Raw genomic sequence first — 25,641 nt, 5'->3', positions numbered from 1 at the left:
ATTTTTAGGTTATGGTATATATTTATACTCTTAAATAGCTGCACCTTAGAATTAATAATAATTTTGTAGCTCAGCTCTATTTTTCTAGTAACTGTTCTTTCTGATATTTAGAAGGAAACTTCTTTTTCTGAATGCCACTCACCTATGGGAAAGAAGATTTTTATGTTTGTTTGTTTTATGGAATGAGAGCAGAATGAGAATCCTCTTGTCTCTATATGTTTACATTAAATGCTTCCCATGATCCTTATCTTAAAAGTGATAGTTCCGAGACACTAAATAGCCTAATCAGTTTTGGAGAATAAGAACAAATTTAGAAGCCTCAGACATCCTGATTTCAAAGCTTACTACAAAGCAACAGCAATCAAGATGGTGTGGTACTGGCATAAAGACAGATAGATATATTCATCAATGAAACAGAATGTAGATCCTAGAAATAGACCATTGCATATATGGCAAATTATTTTAAATAAGGGAGCTACAACTACCACTGGGGAAAGGATAGTTTCTTTAACAAATGGTGGTGAGAAAACTGGATATCTACATGCAAAAGAATAAAACTGGGCCCTTACTTTATACTATATACAAAAATTAACTCAAAATGGATTACAGATATAAGTAAGACTTTATAACTCCTATAGAAAATGTAAGATTTAAACTATAAAACTAATAGAAAAATGTCAGGACACATTGGATTTGGCAACAATTTCTTGAATATGACACCAGAAGCACAGGAAACTGAAAGCAAAAATAAACAAATTATACTGCATCAAACTTAAAGACTTCTGTACCTCAAAGAACACAATCACCAGAGTGAAAAGACAGCCAATGGAACTGGAGAAAGTATTTGCAAGTCATTTATATGTGAAGGATTTATATCTAGAATATATAAAGAACTTCTAAAACTCAACAACAAATAACAAGTAACACAATTAAAAATGGACAAAATACTTGAATAGACAATTCTCCAAAGAAAATATACAAATGGCCAACACACCTATGAAAAATACTCAACACCACTAATCATGAGGGAAATGCCAATCAAAACAACAATTAAATATCATCTCACACCCATTAGGATGCCTGCTGTCAAAAGAACAGAAAATAATGTGTTGATAAAGATACGCAGAAATTGAAATGCTTGTACGCTGTTGGTGGGAATGGTGCCACCATTATGAAAAACAGTATAAAGATTCTTGAAAATCTTAAAAATAGAATTATCATATGATCCAGCAATTCTACCTCTGGGTAAATATCCAAAAGAATTCAAAGCAGGATCTGGAACAAATATTTACACAGCCATGTTCATCACAGCCTTATTTGCAATAGCCAAGTGGTGGAAGCAGCCCAAATGTTCATTAACAGAAGAATGGATAAAGAAAATGTTATACACACACACACACACACACACACACACACACACACACACACACACACACACACATATATTACGTAGCCTTAGGAACAAAAGGAAATCCTATCATATGCTAACATGAATGGACCTTGAGGGTATTATGCTAAGCAAAATAAGCCAGTCACAAAAGGACAAACACTGTGTGATCCCACTCCTATAAAGTATCTAAAGTAGGCAGACTTATAGAAACAGAAAGTAGAAAGGTAGTTGCCTAGGGCTGGAGAGATGAGGGAGGGGAAATTAATGTTTATTGGGTATATATAGTTTCAGTTTTTCAAGATGAAAAACTCATCTAGGTATCTGTTTCACAAAAATGTAATATACTTAACACTATTGAACACTACACTTAAGAGTGGTCAGTATTATAAATTAAAGGTTATGTGGTTCTTACAATAATTTAAAATAATAATTTAAATAATAATACTAATTTATAATAATAATTTAAAAGCTGATGTTTTTGAGTTAATCTTTCCAGAGGGCCAAGTTTGAAAATATTATAGAATCAGGATTAAAGGTAATTTTAATGGTAATACAAAGTAGTGAATTTCCTTAGTTTTAAATTATGTTTATTGTCAGTCTGCTTAAAGGGATTATATCATCTGCTGGAAAACCTCAAGTTATAGGATATATACCGCCTCCCAAGGTAGCTCGTTCCATCTGGTCAAGTTTGAATATTGTTAAGTCTCATATATTTATAAAGCTTTATTTAATCAATCCAACATTAATGTGTTTACTGTCTCTAAAGCAATACAAGCACTACAGATATGATATTATATATGATACATCTGTATTTAGTATTCTGTTTTTTTATACTTGCTTGAAAACAATGAAGTATAGTATATTCTGTTCAGATAAGGACCAAACATTGTAGTTTATGGTATTTACTACCTGGATCAATGAGTTCAGTGATTTCCAAAGTGCAGAAGATTATTACAACAAAGATGGGATGGGAATTGGCATTAGATAATCAAGATTTATCCTGATTCATCCACTTGGTTAATAGGATATTCACCATACTGAAATAAGAGATGACACAAACAAGTATACATTCCATTCTCATGGATAGGAAGAATCAATATCATGAATATGACCATACTGCCCAAAGTGCTTTATAGACTCAATGCTATTCCCATCAAAATACTATTGACATTCTTCACAGAATTCGAAAAAAACTACTTTAAATTTCATATGGAACCAAAAAAGAGCCCATATAGCCAAGACAATCCTGAGCAAAAAGAACAAGGCTGGAGGCATCATGCTACCTGACTTCAAACTATACTACAAGGCTACAGTAGCCAAAACAGCATGGTACTGGTACCAAAACAGATATAGACCAAGGAAACAGGACAGAAACCTCAGAAACAACACCACACATCTACAACCATCTGATCTTCAACAAACCAGACAAAAGCAAACAATGAGGAAATGATTCCATATTTAATAAATGATGCTGGGAAAACTGGCTAGCCATAGGCAGAAAACTGAAACTTGACCCCTTCCTTAAACCTTACACAAAAATTAACTCAAGATGGGTTAAAAACTTAAATGTAAACCCAAAACCATAAAAACCTTGGATGAAAACCTAGGCAATATCATTCAAGACATAGGCATGGGCAAAGACTTCATGACGAACATGCCAAAAGCAATAGCAACAAAAGCCAAAATTGACAAATGGAATCTAATTAAACTACAGGGTTTCTGCACAGCAAAGGAAACTATCAGAGAAAACAGGCAACCTACAGAATGGGAGCAAATTTTTGCAATCTACCCATCTGACAAAGGTATAATACCAGAATCTACAAGGAACTTAAAGAAATTTACAAGAAAAAAGGAACCCTATTAGAAAGTGGGCAAAGGACATAAACAGACACTTCTCAAAATACGTCATTTATGTGACCAACGAACATGTGAATAAAAGCTCAACATCACTGATCACTAGAGAAATGAAAATCAAAACCACAATGAGGTACCATCTCATGCCAGTCAGAATGGCAATTATTAAAAAGCAACAAGCAATAGATGCTGACAAGGCTGTGGAGAAATAGGAATGTTTTCACACTCTTGGTGGGAATGTAAATTAGTTCAACCATTGTGGACGACAGTGTGCCAATTCCTTGAAGATCTACAACCAGAAATACCATTTGACCCAGCAATCCCGTTACTGGGTATATACCCAAAGGAATATACATCATTCTATTATAAAGATATATGCACAAAGATACATGTGCAGCACTGTTCACAACAGCAAAGACTTGGAACCAACCCGAATCCCCATCAATGATAGACTGGATAAAGAAACTGTGGCACGTATACACCATGGAATACTATGCAGTCATAAAAAAGGATGAATTCATGTCCTTTGCAGGGACATGGATGAAGTTAGAAGCCATCATCCTCAGCAAACTAACACAGGAACAGAAAACCAAACATCAGATGTTCTCACTCATCAATGGGAGTTGAACAATGAGAACACATGGACACAGTGCGGTGAACAACACACACGAGGGCCAGTCAGGGGGTGGGGGGCAAGGGGAGGGAGAGCATTAAGACAAATAGCTAATGCATGTGGGGCTTAAGACCTAGATGATGGGTTGATAGGTGCAGCAACCTATGGCACACATATACCTATGTAACAAATCTGCACATTCTGCATTTGTATCTCAGAACTTAAAATAAAATAAAAGAATACTCACCATACTGGTTCATCAAGTCAACAGCTAAATAACTTTGGGTAAGTCAATTTTTCTGAGTCAGAGTTTCTTTACCTGTAAAATTATACTTAATTCACTGGTTATGAATACTTAATGATATTATGCACATGAAAATTCATAGCTGGTAAATGAAAAGTTAATGGTTATTTGCAAGTCATATATTTGATAAGGGGTTAATATCCAAAATTTATAAAGAATTTATACAACTCAGTAGTGGAAAAACAACTAACTAAAACATGGGCAAAAGACTTGGGTGGATATTTCTTCAAAGAAGACAGAAATGTCCAACAGGTATATAAAAAGAGGCTAAACAGTAATCATCAGGGAAATGCAAATCAAAACTACAGTGAGAAACCACCTCACACTCATTAGGACGGCTTTATCAAAAAGTCAATAGATAGGAGGGAGGCAGAGCAAGATGGCTGAATAGAACACTCCAGTGATTATCCCTCTTGCAGGAACACCAAATTGAATAACTATCCATGTAAGAAAGCACCTTCATAAGAACCAAAGGTTAGGTGAGTGATCACAGTAGCTGGCTTAAATATTATATCAAGGAAAGAGGCACTAAAGAAGGTAGGAAAGACAGTTTTGCATTGCCTATGCCACTCTTCCCCAACCCATGGCATGTATGCAGAGAATCTGCATGTTTGCAGGAGAGAGAGAGAGAAGTGATTGTGAGACATTGCATTGGAACTCAATTCTGCCCTCTCACAGCAGAATACAACATAGGGCAAAATTCCAACAGTGTCCACAGATGAAGCATTTAGACTAGACCCATTCCAAGGGGAATTCTCCACCCCAGTGGTAGGAACTTGAGTTTGGGGTAGCTCTACCATTGGCTGACTAAAGTTGCCTAGTGTCCTAGATAAATTTGTGACAAGGTCTGCAGTTCTTGGATAAGTCCTGGCACTGCTCTGGGCTTGGGGTCAGTGAACTTGGGTTACATGAAACCCAGTGAGACACTAGTTGTCATGCCCAAGGGAGTGTTTGTGTGTTACCCCTCCATAATTCCAGGCATTCAGCTTGGGAGAGATTCCCTACTCTTTAGGAAAGCAGAAGAAAAAGTACAGAGGACTTCGACTCGCAACTTGGGTACCAACTCAGCCACAGTAAAATAAAGCACCATGCTGATTCCTGGAACCCTTAATTCCAGGTCCTAGCTCCTGGATGGCATCTCTAGACCTACCCTTGGCTAGAAGGGAACCTACTCCTCTGACGGGAGGGACCCATTCCTGGCTGAATATGCCACCTGCTGACTAAAGAGCCCTTGGGTATTGAAGAAACATCAGCAGCAGCCAGGAAATAGTACATGGACCTTGGATGAGACCCAAATACTGTGATGCCTTCAGGTATTACCCAGCACAGTCCTGACTGTGATAGCCATGGGAGTGCTTGTGCTACCCCTCCCCCAACTCCGGGAAGCTCAGAAGAGAGAGAGAGAGAGACAGACAGACAGACAGAGACAGACTTCTGTTTGGGGAAAGTGAGAAGTGAGGAAAGAGAATGAGAGACTGCTACCCAGTAATCCAGGCAATTCCCCAGATCTTACCCAAGCCTACCAAGGTGATACCTCTAGGAGTCTGCAAGAATTGCAGCATTACTAGTTCTGGGGCATCTCCCAGTGTTGATATGGCTTCAGTGACCAAAGGCTTAGATCACAACATCCAATTCCATTTGAATACCTGGAAAGCCTTCACAAGAAGGATAGGTACAAACGAACTGAGACTGCAAGCTTAAAATAAATACCTAACTTCTAAATAACCAGATATTAACAAACATCCACAAGCATCAAGAACATACAGGAAAACATGATCTCACTAAACAAACTAAGTAAGTCACTAGTGACCAATTCTGGAGTGGTGGAAATATATGAACTTTCAGAAAGAGAATTCAAAATAGTTGTTTTGAGAAAGCTCAGTGAACATCAAGATAACGCAGAGAAGGGATTCAAAATCTTATCACAGACATTTAACAAATGGATTGAAATACTTTTTAAAAATAATCAAGCAGAAGTTTCACAGCTGAAAAATTTCTATTGTCAAAGTTAAAAATGCATTCGAATCTCTGAAGAGTGGAATTGATCAAGCAGAAGGAAAAGTTAGTGAGACTGAAGATGGGCTGTATAAAAAACAGTCATGGGGGGAAAAGAAAAAATAATAAAAAGAGTGAAGCAAACCTATAAGATCTAGAAAACAGTCTCAAAAGGGAAAAAGTAAAATTTATTGACCTTAAGGAGGAAGTAAAGAGAGAGATCAGGTAAGAAAGTTTATTTAAAGAAATAATAAGAGAGATATTTCCAAACCTAGAAAAAATATTAATATTAGGTACAAGGTCATAGAAAATTAAGCAGATTTAATCCACATAAGACTACCTCAACACATTTAATAATCAAATTCTCAAAGACTAAGATCAAGAAAGGATACTAAAAGCAGCAAGAGAAAAGAAACAAGTAACATGCAAGGGAGCATAAATCTGGCAACAGACTTTTCAGTGGAAATCTGACAGTCCAAGATAGAGAGGTATGACATATTTAAAGTGCTGAAGGGGAAAAAAAACAAAAAACAACTTTTATCCTAGAATAGCATATCCAGGGAAAATAGCCTTCAAACATGAAGGAAAAATAAAACTTTACCCGTCAAATAAAAGCTGAGGGATTTCATCAACAGTGGACTTGTCCTAAGAGCAATGATAAAGGGATTTCTTTAATCTAAAATAAAAGGCCATTAACAAACAATAAGAAATCATCTGAAGGTACAAAACTCACTGGTAACAGCAAATACACAGACAGATACAGAATACTTCAACACTGTAATTGTGGTGTGTTAACCACTCATATCTTGAATAGGAAGACTAAAAGACAAACCAATCAAAAATAATAACTATGACATATTTCTAAGAAATAGATTGTATAAAAATATAAACAACTGAAAGTCAAAGAACATGGACAATGAAGTGTAGAGGTTTTTTTTTTTTTTTTAAGTTTTCTCTTTGCTTGTTCGTTGTTTTTGAAATCAGAGTTAGGTTGTCATTAGTTTAAAATTGTTTTTTTACAAGATATGATTTGCAAGCTTCATGGTAACCTCAGATCAAAAAACCCAAAACAGGTACACAAAAAAGTAAAAGCAAGAATTAGAACATACTATCAGAGAAAATCACTTTTATACAAAGGAAGACAGGAAGGAAGGATGGAAGAAAAGACCACAAAGCAACCAGTAAACAAATAACAAAATGGGAGGATTAACTTCTTACCTATCAATAACAACATTAACTATAAATGGACTAAACTTTCCAATGAAAAACATAAAGTGTTAAACTGATTTAAAGAAAAAAATACCCAATTATATGCTGCCTACAAAACTCACTTCACCTACAGAGTGAAATTAAAGGGATGGAAAAAGATATTCTGTACAAATGTAAACTAAGAAAGAGCAGGAATAGTTATACCTATATCAGATAGAATAAATTTTAAGATAGGAACTATAAGAAGAGACAAAGAAGGACATTATATAATGATAAAGCAGTCCATTTGGCAAGAGGATATAACAATTATAAATATATATGCACCCAACACTAGAGCACCCATATATATAAAGCAAATATTATTAAGGCTAAATAGAGAGAAAGACCACAATACAGTACTAGCTGGAGAGCTCAACACCCCATTTTCAGCATTGAACAGATCATCCAGACAGAAAAATCAACAAAGAAACATCAGACTTAATCTACACTGTTAACCAAATGGGCCTAATGGATATTACAGAACATTTTATCTAAAAGCTGCAGAATGCACATTCTTCCTGTCAGCACATGGGTCATTCTCAAGGATAGATCATATGTTAAGGCACAAAATGAGTCTTAAAACATTGAAATTATATTAAATATCTTTTCTGACCACTATGGAATAAAACTGAAAATCAATAAGAAGAGGAACTTTGGAAACTATACAAATACATAGAAATTAAACAATATACTCCTGAATGACAAGTAGGTCAGTGAAGAAATTAGGAAGGAAATTTTAAGATTTTATGAAACAAATCAAAATGGAAACACAACATTTATAAATTTACGGGATATAGCTAAAGCAATTCTAAGATGGAAGTATACCCATAAGCACCTGCATTAAAAAGTAGAGAAATTTCAAATAACCTAATGATGCATGGTAAGAAACTAGAAAAGCAAAAGCAAACCAAGCAAAAATTAGTCAATCAATAAACTTTTAGCCAGACTGAGAACAAAGAGAGAAGACACCCCAAAATGAAATCAGAGATGAAAAACATGAAATTACAACTGATATCACAGAAATTCAAAGGATCATTAGAGACTACTATGAACAGCTATTTACCAAAGAATTGAAAAATCTAGAATAAATAAATTTCTAGACACATACAACCTACCAAGATTCAACCATGAAGAAATCTGAAACCAGAATAGACCAACAAGAAGTAATGAGACAGAAGTCATAATTAAGTCCCCCATCATAGAAAAATTCAAGACCTGATGACTACTGATAAATTATACCAACTATTTAAAGAACTAATACCAATCCTACTCAAACTATTCGAAAAAATCTAGGAGGAAGGAACACTTCCAAAATAATTTCATGAGGCTAGTATTACCATGATGCCAAAACTGGAGAAAGACACATCAAAAAAGAAAACTATAGGCAAATATCTCTGATGAACATAGATGGCAGAATCCTCAACAAAATACTCACAAACCAAATTCAACAACAAGTTAAAAGGATCATTCATCAAGACCAAGTGGGATTCGTCCAGGGATACATAGATGTCTCAACATACAGAAATCAATCAATGTAATACATCATATTGACAGAATGAAGGATAAAACCATATTTCATTTGATGTTGAAAAGCATTCAATAAAACATCTCTTCATGATAAAAATGCTAAAAAATGTGGCATAGAGGGAACATACCTCAACACAATAAAAGCTATGTATGATAGACTCCTACATAGTACCATACTGAGGGGGAAAAATTAAAAAAACCTTTTCTCTAAGGTATAAAACAAGACAAGGATGCCCATTTTTACCACTGCTATTCAATATAGCACTGAAAGTCCTAGCTAGAGTAATTAAATGAGAGAAAAAATAAAGGGCATCCAAAATGGAATGAAAGAAGTCAAATTATTCTTGTTCATAGCTGATACGATCTATTTAGAGAAACCTAAAACTTCCACCAAAAACTGTACTAATAGAAGTGAAGAATCAATTCAATACAACTGCAGGATACAAAGTCAACATACGAAAAGCATTAGCATTTCTATATGTCAACAATGAACAATCTGAAAAAGAAAGCAAGAAAAAAACTCCCATTTACAATAACTACAAATAAAGTAATATACATAGGAATAAATTTTAATCACAGAAGTAAATGATTTCTTCAATGAAAATTATAAAACATTAGTAAAAGAAATTGAAGAGGGCACAAAAAATGGAAAGATATTCTGTGTTAATGGATTGGAGAAATCAGTATTGTTAAAGTGTTCATACTGCTCAAAGCAATCTACACGTTAGTGAAATCCCTATCAAAATACCAATGACATTCTTCACAGAAATAGAGTAATCCTAAAATTTGTATGGAACCACTATAGACTCAGAAGAGCCAAAGCCATCATGGGCAAAAGGAACATAGCTGGAGGAATTATATTACCTGAACTTTAAGTTATACTACAGAGCTATTGTAACCAAACCAGTGTAGTACTGGCATAAAAACAGACACATAGATCAATGGAACAGAACAGAGAACCCGGAAATAAATCCACACATCTGCCAAAAACTCAATTTTGACAAAGGTGTCAAGAATATATATTGGGAAAAGGGCAGTCTGTTTAATAAATTGTGCCAGTAAAACTGGACATCCGTGTGCAGAAAAATGAAACTACAACCCTGTATCTCACCATATACAAAAATAAAAAGGGATTAAAGATTGAAATATAAGACCTGAAAATATGAAACTACTAAAAGAAAACAGTGAGGAAACTCTCTAGGACACTGGTATGGGCAAAAATTTCTTGAGTAATACCTCAAAAGTGCAGGCAACCAAAGTATAAATAGAAAAATGACATTACATCTAGCTAAAAAGCTCTCCATAGCAAAGGAAATAATCAACAAATGAGGAGACAAATTACAGAATGGGGGAAAATATTTTCATCTGACAATAGATTAATAACCCTAATATATAGGGAGCTCAAACAACTCAATTGGAGAAAAAATCTGATTTTAAAATGGACAAAAGATCTGAACAGAGATTTCTCAAAAGAAGACATGTAAATAGCCAATAGATATATGAAAAATACTCAATATTATTAATCATCAAGAAATGCAAATCAAAGCAAGAGTAGGATATCATCTCACCCCAGTTAAAATGGCTTGTATCTAAAAGACAGGAAATAATGAGTTCTGGTGAGGATGTGGAGAAAGGGGATCCCTCATATACTGTTTGTGGGAGTATAAATTAGTGTATCTACTATGGAGAGGAGTATGGAGGTTCCTCAGAAAATTAAAAATAGAAACTGCCATATGATTGAGCAATCCCATTGCTAGGTATTTATCCAAAAGAAAAGAAATCAGTGTATTGAAGAGATACCTACACTCCTGTATTTATTATTTATTCACATTAGCCAAGATTTGGAATCATTGTGTGTTCATCTGATTATTGGGTAAAGAAAATGTGGTACACACTGGAATATTATTTAGCCACAAAAAAGAATGAAATCCTGTCATTTGCAACAACATGGATGGAACTTGAGGTCATTATGTTAAGCGAAAGAAACCTGGCACAGAAAGACAAATTTCACATGTTCTCTCTTATATGTGGCCAAACATTAAAATAGTTGAACTCATGGAGAGAAAGAGTATAATGATGGCTCTCTGAGGCTGGAAAGGGTAGCGGTGATGGAGGGGAAAACTGGGGATGGTTAATTTTCATAACAATATAGTTAGATGGAATGAATAAGATCTAGTATTTGATAACACAACAGGGTGACTATAGTCAACAGTAATTATTGTATATATCAAAAAACTAAGAATGAAATTGGAATGTGTCTAATAAAAAAAAATAAGTTCCTGAGGTGATGGATATCCCAGTTACCCTGATGTGATCATTAAACATTTTATGCTTGTACCAGAACATCACATGTACCCTATAAACATATATAACTATCTTGTACTCATAATAATTTTTTTTAAAGATAGAAAGGTTACAAATGCATATTTTCTACAAAAATTATTCTGTGTATAACTTTATTTTGGGAGTGTCACATAAATTGTTTTATATTTCTAAAAAAAAGTCAAAAGATGACAAATGTTGGTGATGATGTGGAGAAATGGGAACTCTGTACACTATTGATGGGAATGCAGATTGGTACAGCCATTATAGAAAACAGTATGGAGGTCCCTAGAGAAATTGAAGATAGAACACCATATGACCTAGCAATTCCTCTTCTGGGCATATACACAAAGGAAATGAAAGCACAATCTTGTAAAGATATTTGCACTACTATGATCTTTGCAGTATTATTTGCAATAGCCAAGATGGGGAAATAAGTGTTTGTCAGTGGGTGAATGGATAAAGAAACTGTGGTACACATATAACATGGAATAATATTCAGCTTTAAAAAGGAACGAGATCTTTCCATTTGCCATTACATGGATGAGCCTGGGAGGACATTATGTTAAATGAAATGAGCCAGACACAGAAAGGAAAATATTGCATAATCTCACATATATGTGGAATCAATCAATCTATCTATCTATCTATCTATCTATCTATCTATCTATCTATCTATCTGTCTATCTATCTATCTGTATGTATGTGTATACATACATACTTACCATATACAAAATAAAATTTTAAAAATACACAGAATCAAACAATGGTTACCGAGTTGGGAGGAATGAGGGAGATGTAGGTTAGAGGAAACAAACTAGCAGATATGTACTATGAAGAAGTCTAAAGAGCTAAGGTACACCATGAGGACTATAGGTAATAACATTGTATTATATATGGGATTCATGCTAAATGAGTAGATTTTAGCTGTTCTTGACACAAAAACAAAAAAATAGGTAACTATATGAGAAGTGATAAGTATGTTAATTTGCTTCACTATAATAACCTTTTTACTATATATATATATCTTACATGATGTCATATACCTTAATTATTCCCAATATAATTTATTTCAAAATAAATTAATTTTAATCCAAAAACTATTGTTTATGTGTATGTTTGTAAATACTATTGTTAGTGTAAATCAGACCCTTAGAAACTAAACTATGTTAAAGATCTTGCATTGCAAATTTAATGTTGGACTGCTGATTCTAGCCATACATTTTTTAAAGAGTTTTCATATGATGCATTTCATTCATTCATTCACTCATTAAAAAATCTCTATTTAGCATCTGTTACATTCTAAACACTGGTGATGTAGCCATGGACAAAACATCTAAGGTTCCTGCTCTCATTGATAAACTTCAGATAGGGGAGATAGTAAGAGATGAATAGAGAAGATAATTTTAGATTGTGATAATCATATGGAGGAAATAAACTGGGATGATGTAATGGAGAATGATGGAAGATATTCTAATTAGGGGAAATCAGTTTGGGAAGGTCTTGCTGAGGTGGTAACATCTGAGCAGAGACTTGAATGATGAGAAGGAGCTAGCCATGTGCAAATCCAGGGAAAGACAGTTTCTGGCAGAAGGAGCAACAAATTCAAGGCCCTGAGGAAGAATTAGAGTGAAACACCATATTTGAGGAACAGGTAACAGGCCAGTGTGCTTGGGGTATGTATTAGTTTGTTTTCACACTGCTGATAGACATACCCAAGACTGGAAAGAACAAGAAATTTAATTGGACTTACAGTTCCACCTGGCTGAGGAGGCCTTAGAATCATGGCAGGAGGCAAAAGACACTTCTTACATGGTGGCAGCATGAGAAAATGAGGAAGAAACAAAAGCATAAACCCCTGATAAACCCATCAGATCTTTTGAGACTGATTCCATAACACAAGAATAGCATGGGAAAGACTGGCACCCATGATTCAATTACTTCCCCTGGGTCCCTCCCACAGTATGTGGGAATTCGGGGAGATACAATTCAAGTTGAGATTTGGGTGGGGACACAACCAAACCGTATCAGGGTATAAGAAGGTGGAGTATGGGAATGGCATTTAGCAATACTGCTGAGGTTATTTATATTGATTTGAAAGCAAAATTTTATTTTTGACCATATAGCTTTTTAGATTTGTGGCTTGCACACAACTATTTGGATTTCTGCAATCCACTCAACTCACAGCATTGTATAATAGTAGAAAAAATTGAACCTCATTAGAAATGTAGTTAATGTTCAGCAAAGTTTATGTAAACTTTGATTTGTTAGGGAAACAATTTTTATTGAATATTTACATCATTTATAGCCTCCCATTTATATAAAATTTCAAAGGTTGTTTAGATTTTGATGATGATAATAACTGTGAGAACTACATGGCTATCATTTAACTATGTTCCGACTCACATGAGAAAAATTGACATAAAATTTAGGTCCATACAATCGAATATCATGATTAAAAAATGGGTTAAAAGTAAAAATTAATTCATTTCATTAGCAATTATTGGTTCACTCAAAATTTTGCTTGTTTAGTTTTTATACTTTTTTGTAAGAATACACATTTAACTTGAACAGAATATATGGACTCCCGCTTTTCATGAATTATTTTCAGGATCCAATACTGTCCTGATTTTTTTAATGATAGAAACTCTGAAAAATTCAGTCTTTTTTTCAGTTGATCCTAATTTCTTACTTATCTCTGGAGAGTTTGGAAATGAGGGCAAGCATTTTGCCATGACCTGCCTGCAGTCTATTTATTTTACTAAGCTAACAAGCTTTGCAGATGTCATTTGTGTGCCTGCTGTTCTGGGTATATGGGGAACGGATAGACAGGGATAGGAGGCCAGGTGGGTGGATTTCTTGTTATTTCCTTTGGACCTAATCTTTCTAATGTGGAGTCCATTTCTTCTGGGGTTATTCTCAAGGCCCTTATAAGCTATGGAAGGTGTCTGGTAGTAGCCCAGAGATGAACCTATCCTTTTAGGAGGATTACATGTTCTTTATAATTCATCTGCATGGAGTCCAGGCTACCTTTGGCTAAGGAGAAGGCCTTTTGAATCTGTTTGTGCCACACACTCAGGTTGGACCCAGAGGGATAGAAATGGTTTCAGGATTTGCAGTGTAATGAGACGGAAAGAACATAGACCACCCTGTGGATTGGAGTCACGTAGGTTCTGTATCACTTATGGAGGTCATAGAAACTCAGGCAGCTTCAGTTTCCTTAACTATAAAGTAGGGATTATAATTGTTTCCTAAAGAGTATTATGACCATGAGATAATAGTTACAAAGTATTTATCTCAGTACTTCAGATAATAGCCACTTGATAAACTACTGTTATTATTAACATGCTTATATTTATTACTGTTTTTCTAACACAATAGCAAGCACCTAGTTTCAGTAGCATCCTGTAGTTGTAACACTTCAGCTAGAAACTGCCCTTCTCCATTATAGATAAGACTGTTCTAAACCATGCCTTCGTACATCAGATTGGATTTGCCAATGAAAATATTTTTATTTGCAAATACCTTCAGCTACATGCACCAATATATTTATTTTTAAATTTTTATGTATGCACATAAGTATATATGCATATATTATAGTTACTCTGTAATATGAATATATGGTTCTCATGAATAAAGGGATCATAGGTTTAAATAGATTTTAAAAAACTATCAAAAATAAATAGCTTAACTAGAGCTGTGATTTTTCATTCCACTAATATTTATTTTGTACCTCTTAAGTGTCAGTACCATACTAGGTGCCAGATATATACATTAAATCTGCCCTCAAGGGGCTTAGATTCTAGAATAGATGCAGACTGGATTTCACTTTTAGAGATATTTTTCCCTGTTGGAAACAAACAAGATAAAAGTAATAATGTATTTAAGTGGTTAAGGTACAGGTTTAGTGCAAGTAATTTACAAGAGTAGTTTTATGATATCAAACTTTCAAAGATAGGTTTTACTAAGAATCAATATATTTCTAGTTTGATATCATTAACCTCAAGGAATATCAAGTAAAGCAGCTTGCAGGCTGAGGCTTTTTATCTTGCCAAACTCTTCTTGTGAAAAATCACAGGCCCAATTGAGCACTATGTCTGTAAAAAAAAATGCTTCATATCAATACCTTGTTAATTATAAAAAGAACATAATGTTTCCCTTGAGGCAAAGGAGTGAATTATCCTCTATCATCTTTATATCTGAGGAAAATCAATCGAAGATAAGGTATACACAAAGTGGAAATCCCAAATGGGTCTATACTTCAAAATGTTATGTACTTACTTATATCTAAACATACATACATTATCCAGTTAATCACTTGAGGTGAATACAAGCAAATGAATATATAATATACATATTGTACATGCCTTTACAGTATATTTGTACTCTAAATGAGCAGTGTTCTTTTTTCTCAAATAAAAATTGCATATTCAGTTTGTAAAATGCTTGCTGTAAAATGGTTGCTCTTGAAGTACTTTCATTGGATGTGTTTATTAAACTGATTGTATAAAGGGATAACACATTGCTGATTCATTCGGCATGTAATTCTCTTTTCTCCTAACTTCTAGTTAACTCCTATAGTTCTTTCTCAACTTAGCTCAAGGCTCCTCTCCATAAATCTTTCCCTCACTGCTCCATTCTGGGTTAAATGCCTCTATTTTGTTGATGTTAAACATCCCCAAATGCTTTCTGTACAGTACTATAGTTTTTTATTCTCTTGTGGGCAGGGATTTTGCTAGCTTTTCCTCACCTTGTGTTTCCACATAAGTAGATTGTCAAGTATATTTGTTGAATGAATGAGATACTAGTCTAGACAATGGAAATAAAGAGTTAAAACTATCTTTAAGGAGTGCACTTTAGAGGGTGATACAGACATTAATCAAATAATCACATAATGAGCGCTCAACAAACATGTGTCAGATGAATGACTTAGGGAGTGCCTAAGGTATTCTAGGACCTATGCTAGACAAGCTGTCTTTTATTTCTGCAAGTCTCTATAGTTTGCAAAGTGCTTTCCTCTGTGATCCGCCAGCGTTAGAAGATTAATCAGGCTCCCTCTGCTAATTTTTCTCTATCGTAGTTTCCTTCGCTCTGCAAAGATGGAATTAAGTTCTGAAAGTATCATCTTCCAGGATACCTTGTGAAAATACTCATCTTACTCTGCTATCCTATTTATTTACTTCCTCTGTCTAACCCCTGATTGTCTCCATTCTTATTGTATCTATGACTAACAAAGACCTGGAGTTGGAATTAATGGACATGGTCTTTAATGTCGCCATTGAAAGTTACTAGGCTTTTGGGAAGTGATTTAAACTTCCCAAGCCTGTGAGACTGTTATGGGTTCTTTGTCAACTTTAAGGTGCTATAGAGACACAAAGCCTAATTATTTTGAACATGAATATGGCAATAAGTCTCAATTACCTATTAGATGTTAGTTGTGTCAGGGAAATATGCTGGTACCTGGGAATGCTCAAAGATATAAAGGTTTTACGCACCCTGAGATAAGCTTAGGAAGTATTAAGTTAAAAAAATTATTGTGATGATGTAACAAATGAGGGTGAATAGACAAAGTGATGTTTCTTTGACCTTTTCAAATTACCGAACCATAAGACAGAGGTACCTAATGGAATGGACCAGAGTATGGATTTTATTCGTGGTGTTTAACTTGAAACTTATTTGAAGTTTATTACACCAGTAGGATGGCAGTTCAGAGGAAATTATGTTTTTTAACTACAAATTTTTTTTTGAACCACTTTTGAAGGTTTTCATATCAAACTGAACTTTAGGGGCTTTTCTTTTTTTTTTTTCTCAGAACATATATTTGATTTGCTATGAACTTAAAATCTTTATGAACAGTGCTCTCATTTGAGTAAAATAATGACATGTCAGTTTCTGAGACATTCATTCATTTAGCAATCAGAAGGTTATCGGGATATTGAAGTTAGAACCACAATAATTCATGAAAGGTAGAAGAGTCTTATGTATTATTTGTTTCCAAATTGTTTATCATAGAAAGAACACTTTTTTATGAAAAATGAGAGGGTAGTTGTTAGTAATGTGGTGGGAAATTGTCCTGCCAGTATCTTGAGGAGGTAAACTGTGTGGGTCCCTAGACATTTATTTTTGGTATTTCAATGGTCCAGTTGACTATGTGTTTTCTTCCTAGTGAAAGCGAATCATTGATTTTCCATTTTTATTTGTCAGGCAGTACTTTCCATTCTGTCATTCACTCTCTCTTTCTCCCTCATTCTCCCTTCCCACCCGCTCTCTCCTTTCTGAGCTCCTGTGTCGTTCTGTTTTTCTGTTTCAGTCTGTGACTGCCTGTGTGTCTAAGATGATGGGGAAAAAAAGTATATTATTATCCAGAGTGATGCTTGTCAAGCACCTCAAAGGCAGTCTATGTAGTTGCAGCTTTACTAGAAGAAAGGGAGGGATTTGGGGGAGGGGAGAGTGCTAATCCTTTGGCTGTTAAAATGCTGCAAAAGGAAACACAAAGCTCTGCCCACGTAATAAGTGCCTGCAGACAGCAAGTGAGGAGGGAAAAGTTTGGGGAAGAACTCATTTTTTCACTCAGAATGTGGAACTTTTGTAAACACTTTAGAACCTCCTCTCACCCCAATTTCGTAACATGCTTATTCGTTTAAATGTTCAGGTTGTTTGTGTATTCGCATATATCATGGACCACACACATAGGTAAACACAAAAGAAGGAAATGTAACCCTTTTCTAAGTTAAACCTCCAAATCCGCAGTTTCTCTGTGTCACTGTCTTGATTTTCCTTATCCAGCTGTTAGTCATTTGTAAGAAGCTGCCCTTGTAATTGCAAGTGAGTTGAGATGTGATGTATGCAGCACCACATGCACCTTAGCTTTTCAGTCATATCTTTCGAGTCATTTAGACTCCCGGCAATCATGCTCGTAATAAATAGCATTTTATTTTCCAAAGTCGCTATTCTGGCACTGGAACGACAGCCATTTGGTAGATGGGACGGGTAGTTTTTTGTGTTACTCAGTGTTGTTAGTAAGAAAGGAAGGCAACAAAGTGGGGACTTTGGCAAAGGAAATCTTATGAGTATACTGAAGCAGCGGATCAGAATTCAGAAACAAGAGCAAGAGCTGAAATGTGATTCTCTGGTGCTTGGTGTTACACTCATCGCCACGAGAGAACTGTGCGGGGCACTCACAGGAGCCTTGTTCCGATCAAGGAATCCGCTAAAAGACCATGCAGCCGCGGAGCCCAGCAAGCCACCGGGAAGTTTTGCCGGAGCTGATTTCTAGGGGATTTTCTGGTGCCTAGGAGAATCCTGCTTGCCTTGAGCTGTATGGAGGAGGGCTCGAGTTTCCCATGAGGGGCCCCCTTGGAAAAGCCGTCTGTACAGAATCCAAGCTCTGCTTCTTTCTGTGTGCAATTTCCAAAAGGCTTTTCTCACCTTTGCTGATTTGCTGGCGTGATTTCCATGTACTGAGTCCTGTGTAGGGATCCAGGATGGATTGCCTGTGCATTGTCACCACAAAGGTAGGATAGGAAACAGGGCTGTTGTTGTGTGCAGCATTTTTCTATTATTATTCTGGTCCCGTAATTAAACAGTTCTAGTAGGTGCTGCCAGTTCATGAGATAAAATGATTAGTATAATTTACTTTGCTGGGTATTTTGTTCCCTGAGGGTCTGGGGGGTCCTGTCTTTATGTGATTTTTAACTTCTTAAAGTGATATTGCATGTTTGTGCAAATGGAAGGAGAATTTGCCGTTTTTTTTTTTTTTTTTTTTTTTTATGGCAGGATTTGCTTTTGCATCTATTTATAGCTCATGATAGAAATGTCTATAGTAGTAGTATAGCACATACACATCAGTTTAACTTAACATATCAAGGCAGTCTTTCTGAGTGAGATAATTAGCTTTTCATTTAAAAACCATGTCTTCTGTGTTTAAAGAAGCCAATCAGCTTTACTGTGACTTGACATATTGCTTCTGATTGGAGAATTCTGATATTCTGCATTTTAGTGATTTATTTTAAAGGAAAAAAATCTCAAGGCCCTGAGTTAAAACAAACACAATATTTAATATTTAGCTAATTCTCTCTATTTTAATTAGAAACAAATGAAATATTTGCATTATTGGAAATATAAATAAAAGTGGGCATGAAATAAAATCAATAGGCAATCGTTTTATGGATTTGTTTTACAGAAAATAGCGAAACATTTCAAAAGCATTTTATTTTATTCTGTCTTCAGTTCTAAATAATGTATTTAAAATTTGTAATCACTGATTATTTGAATAGATATTCCTAATATTTTTGGGAAAAAACTAATTATAAGACATTTATTCATTAGTTCCCTTTTCATTTTGCATGTAAGCATACCATGAGTTAATTTGAACCATATCTTTTTGTATCTCACATTGACTAGATGACCATTAAACATAACAAAATTAATAGCGTAGTACATGAGAGTTAACTAAGTGAGTGTAGATTTCCCATTGTGATCTCCTTTTACCACTGAAGAAAATATTATTTAATTTCAAAGCCACAAACCAAGTTCCCCATGGCATGACTTTAAATATTTTACTTGTACAAATTAAGTCCCAGAACATTTTAATGGATATCTTCCCATATGGCCCAGTATCACATGGCAGCTTCAGTTGGTATTAGTGGATTTAAAGCCTAAAACTTCTAGTTGGGTTAGTTGACTAGGCCTCTAAATTAGATGAATACCTTATTTTACTTTTAAAATTGCCAAACATCTCATTCAATATTCCAGTTAAATTGGTAAAAGTAAATCAACTAAAATAAATTTTAAAAAATCTTAAGTAGGAAATGGTATGTCCTTGTGTAATCTACTAAAGGAAATATCCTCTTAATTATGTTACTCTTCCTGAGGCATTACCCTTGGTGTTACTTTTCTTGAGAGAATACTGCCAAATCTGATCTACATGTGTTTTATAATTATTTATTCCCAAATTATAATTTTAGATACTGTGAAACAAAATTAGTATTTTAAAAATAAGTTATCAAAAGTTATTAATGAGAACCCAAACTGGAAGTCTACTATATTATACAAATTAAATCAATCCTGAAATCAAGTGCATTCAATTTGGAAAACATTATCTAATAAAAATGTCAGATGCCTTATATTTCCTTATAAAAATATTATTGACTACAGATACATAGGTGATACATATTATTTTGCTTTAAGTGCTTAATAAGAGATAAATGTCATTACTCCAGTATTGTGATTTATCATTATAAATTATATGAATCAACAAAACATAGACCCACATGAAATGTTATTTTCTTAGTTATATCCATGAACATTTCCAGAGTGACATATATAACATCTTTAAAGAACAAACATACAGCAAAGTTACATTGTGATATTTAAATGGTAAATAATGCATGATTGCTTCAAAAGCTGGACATAGGTGAGGAGACCTCTTAGAGGACTTCACACTACAAATCTTATCTATTTAATCTACCACTGTTGATACTTTACTGTTTTTTCCCCAAGCAGCCATGTACTTGGGATGCCCTTGCTCTACTTTCTTGGCACCGTTTGACAAGAAACTTGCCAACAATTTGGAAATTTTAATTATATCTTAGTTTAATGCTCATCTCTTTCTCCCCCAGCAATAAGTTCACTTTCCAGTAGCTCTGGCTAAGGTGCTGTCTTCAATTATTGCTTTACAGAAGCTTTGTGTGAGACTGAAACTGTTAATTATCATGATATGTCCTAAGCTCCATTTCATTCACAGCACATTTCAATACCACAGCTAACCACACCTTTGTCAAGTTTTCAGTTGCAGAAAAACAGAAATATTTCCATTGGTAATAGCATTTTTGTTCCTCCTTCCCTTTCCTTGGCATGAAAGTCCCTCACTGTCCTCTTGGCTCCCTCTAGACCTCTGTGACCTCTGAGTTCTTCCATTTTCCCCTATTGCACACACTATAGAGATAAATTCCTCATTATGTCTTTGTTCCACATTCTTAAAAATGATTGTAAGAAGATTAATGAGCAGAGGGATGCTGATAAATCTAGAAAATATAATTGTATAGTGGTACTATAAAATAATCTATTAGACATATGGTAGAATAAGTTTTTAGAATTATACTTTAAGTTCTGGGATACATGTGCAGAATGTACAGGTTTGTTACATAGGTATGATGTGCCATGGTGTTTTGCTGCACCCATCAACCCATCATCTACATTAGGTATTTCTCCTAATGCTATCTCTCCTCTTGCCCCCCATCCCCCAAAAGGCCCTAGTGTGTGATGCTCCCCTCCCTGTGCCCGTATGTTCTCATTGTTCAACTCCCACTTATGAATGATAACACGTGGTGTTTGGTTTTCTGTTCCTGTGTTAGTTTGCTGATAATGATGGTTTCCAGCTTCATCCATGTCCCTGCAAAGGACATGAATTCAAATCTTTTTTATGGCTGCATAGTATTCCATCGTGTATATGTGCCACATTTTTTTTATCCATTTGATCATTGATGGTCATTTGGGTTGGTTCTAAGTCTTTGCTATTGTGAATAGTGCTGCAATAAACATATGTGTGCATATGTCTTATAGTAAAATGATTTATAATTGTTTGGGTATATACCCAGTAACGGGATTACTGGGTCAAATGGTATTTCTAGTTCTAGATCCTTGAGCAGTTGCCACACTGTCTTCCACAATCGTTGAATTAACACTTCCACCAACAGTGTAAAAGCATTCCTATTTCTTCACATCCTCTCCAGCACCTGTTGTTTCCTGACTTTTCAGTGATTGGTGGTCATTAGAGAAATGCAAATCAAAAGCACAATGAGATAGCATCTCATGCCAGTTAGAATGGTGATGGAGAATCATTATTATTTTTGTTCTGCATATAAAAGGAAGGAAATGATTGGGGATTTTGTGTAAACCCTCTGATAAAATAATCTCACCCTAGATCTTACCCCATTTAACTCTGATTGTTTAAAGTCTTAAGAGCTCCAGTGTAGTTAGATTGATTTGCAGAATGTCTCAGATTTGGAGTAAGATATTGTAGGCAAGGACATCATCAGAGTATTCACAAATACAGAGTTTCTGTCACATGGATCCCAAGGTCTTGTCAAATGTTCAGGCAACCCACTTTCAGAAGATTGAGTCATCTCTTTTTTTCAAATGTTTCTGTCCAGTTTCAATTTTAACTCTTTTGTCACAGATATCACTTCTGAGAAAGAGAAGGAGCGTGTTTTAGTGTGAAGAGCAGGACACTAGAGCGAGACTTGGATTTAAATTGTTGTTCTGACATGTATTAGCTTTAAGATGTGGATAAATTGTTTAATTTCCTCAAACATTGATTTCTTCATCTTCGAAAAGTATATATTACCTATGTTTAAGTGATGTTGTGGTGGAGTATGTAAAGTACTTAGGACAATTCCTGGCATGTGGAAAAATGTGTGTGTAGTATAATTTATTCAGCAACTCACAAGTTATACCTTTAATGAATACCCCTCAGTGTAATCATTGAGGTAAATGAAGTCGTCTCAATAACACTGGCTAAACACAATCTAATAACTAATGTAACACATTTTGTATAATGGAATTCCCTACATATGTTTTGAGTAATTGAAAGATAATCATCCCAATAAATTTTGCAACTAAAATGTAAGGAAAATAATGTTAGGCAGAGCCATGAGTTTACGTGATTGGGCAATAGGACAATAGTTCTGGATCACAGGCAGAATATTCTGTCTAATTTAACGAAATGCAAGGAGTCAATATAATTTTTCTTCTACTGCATAGGAATTCTCAAGTATATGTAATAGCATAAAGGATTTGATATAAGAACAGAAAAAAGTGTGCAACTGTGAAAAGTAAATCTGTACTTTCTGACCATGGGCACCCAAAGGCATTTGGCCACCACTGTCCTTTTCTTTAAAATGAGTATATTTTATTGCATCTCTGAGGTATTTCCTTTTCTATTTTGAATCTAACATTATTCTATATTTTCTCTGAAGATAAAATTGTTTAGGTTAACTAAGTATCTTAAATAGTAGTAGTGGGTGAATCACACATTGGCATAATTTCAGATATCCATTAACCATACTTATACATTAGAAAAAGTTTAAAAAATAATCTACAAATAAAACTGCAATATGTTAAGTTACTGTTATAATTTGTTAATAAAGGCATAAAGGCATGATGGCACTATTCATTTTTATTGTGTATAACAGGTTAATGTACATAATAAAATTCACATAGTAAGTGAAAAGTGGACCTGGCAGCACAAAAGAAGCTTTTCTTGATGTTGTTAATACTACAACCGTTTTGTAAATATGATTTCACTCTTTGTCAACCCCCTATCTTTAATAAAAATTAAAAATTACTCAGAATTACTAAAAGGAAATAAAAGTTGTTGCCAGGCATTAAAAATATTTTTATTAATGCTAGTAAATATCATATTTTTATTATGACTTTAATTTTTAGAAGGTGGCATTTTGTCCTTTTGTAAGTGGGTTCTTAACAGAAATATTTGCAAATAAGGTATTTGGACAAGCTAAAATCATTTTTATTTTCCACCAGAGCTTCATGTAGAGAAAATGAAACAAATCACCAAGGCAACAAATGGTTTCCTGAGTGGTCTTGTGTTCATAGACAAAGCTATTTATTCATGCTGGTATACAGTGCTCCCATGGTAGAAGCATCACATTTATTCATTCATTTTATTAATCTAACAAGTATATATTGAATGCTTACTATGCACTTGACATATTGAAAGGTGTAGGGATACAATAAGCAATCTGTTCTCATGGAACCTTTAGTCTAATGGGGAAAACAATCAATTACAGAAATAGCAGTGATGTCTGGTAAGAAATGAATATAAAGTGCTATGGAAATGAGGATAGGGATACCTAAAGAACCTGATTAGCTTTGTTGCAGGGTATGCAGGGATAAATATCAGGGGAGGCTTTCCTGAGGAAGTGAAACTTAAGCTGATTTGCAGAATGGAAGCCACAATGGGGTTGGGAGAATGTTTTAGGCAAAGCTCTGGCAAGTGTGTGGGGAGAGAGAGAGAGAGTGGGTGGGGGGCAGGGAGAGAGAATGAATTGCACATTTCAAGAATGGAAGGACAATATGGCTGGGATGTAAGGTGTCCAATATGAGTAACAAGATGCAGAGGATGCAGAGATAGATCAGCACCCAGTCACAAATATCATGAAGTTGAGATATTTGTTATCTTAAAGGAAATAGGATATTCCATCCATCGTTAAAACTGCTTCCAAATCCCAGTTTGCCCAGACTTCTTTCCCATTTCATCCCCCTGATTTGAGCTCTCTCCTATTTTCTACCAAACCTGTGTTGCCCATCCTTATACCTGTTCAGTAAAATAATGGCTTCCCCTTTTACTAGCTGGATGACGTTCTCAGCACTGCAGTTTTCTCATCCACAAAAGGGTACCTATCTCACAGCATTGTTTTGAGAATTCGGTGAGATAAGAACTATAAAATGCTTAGGATATTACCTTGTAGGGAGTAGGCACTCTGTTCTCTGTTAGGGTCTATAGCTTCCTTATCTTCCTATCTTTTTTTCTGGTGTACTTCTCGTATTTGTCCTGCCAATGACACGGGTTCTAATTCTTGTCATTCCAACCAAATGTCTGCAAGGTGGCATGTCTACCTGACAGAGATTGGAACATGGATCTTGATGTATCAGAAAAAAAACTATTAAGTGGCAAAGAGGAGCATAAATGCAGTTAATAGTAGGGAAAATTTAACAAAACCTGACCTTTTTGTGTAGAAAGAGAAGAGATTCTATGACTGTCTTAATAACTTGGGATTAACCATTTAATAGTGTCAGACACATGAAATATTAATGCCATTAATATAATAGTTTAACTTTCTTTTATTAAGTATTCCATCCAGCTGCAAGAGGATCAGTCTAATACAGAAACCCAACAGCCTTACTCTCAGCAACCTATTGAAAGATGAGTAGTTGTACAAATTCTTACCAAAGTATGCAATTCTCTTTTGACTTAGAACCTAAATTTCTCTCATGTCTTATCTTCTTTCTTTATACCTTGTATTTTACACTCTAAGAGTGTTGAAAATACGTGGATGAGACCATGTTTTAAACCTGTGTTACCTTCCCTATCTTTCGTTAAACTAAAGGACACATTGGCCTTGCTGGCTTCCCTCTGTTCTTTGAAGGTATCAACCATGTTTTGGTTTTGGGGACTTCCATTTACTATTTTTCTTTCTAGATGACGTCCACCCATCTAAATTTTTATGTTCCTGATGTCACCTTACATGTCACTACCTTTTCTAAAAGATTATGTATTCTTGGTGTATACTCTGATTTTATGCCACATTCCACACATAGCAACTCATAGTGTATACTGATTTGTGTGATTATTTTGTGTTTCTTTTG

The 25,641-nt window shown here is 34.8% G+C and overlaps 1 protein-coding gene across 15 annotated transcripts in view; it reads left to right on the top strand.

The window, feature by feature from the left end:
- LOC105468849 (discs large MAGUK scaffold protein 2) overlaps window positions 1-25,641 on the top strand; it is a 2,241,192-nt gene that overhangs the window by 522,385 nt on the left and 1,693,166 nt on the right. For 2 of the 15 annotated variants that reach the window (XM_071075914.1, XM_024788719.2), the window contains exon 1: window positions 18,230-18,767. The exons of 12 other annotated variants lie outside the window; for them this stretch is intronic. In XM_071075914.1, the coding sequence (XP_070932015.1) occupies window positions 18,738-18,767 (30 nt within the window). In that variant the 5' untranslated portion in view covers window positions 18,230-18,737. Of the gene's footprint in view, window positions 1-18,229; window positions 18,768-25,641 lie in introns of those variants that run through there. One more of the 15 variants, XM_024788724.2, reaches the window with a different exon arrangement.

The sequence above is a fragment of the Macaca nemestrina genome, chromosome 12, assembly GCF_043159975.1.
Source record: "Macaca nemestrina isolate mMacNem1 chromosome 12, mMacNem.hap1, whole genome shotgun sequence".
Lineage (NCBI taxonomy): Eukaryota > Metazoa > Chordata > Mammalia > Primates > Cercopithecidae > Macaca > Macaca nemestrina.
This window is presented reverse-complemented; position numbering and strand designations above follow the sequence as displayed.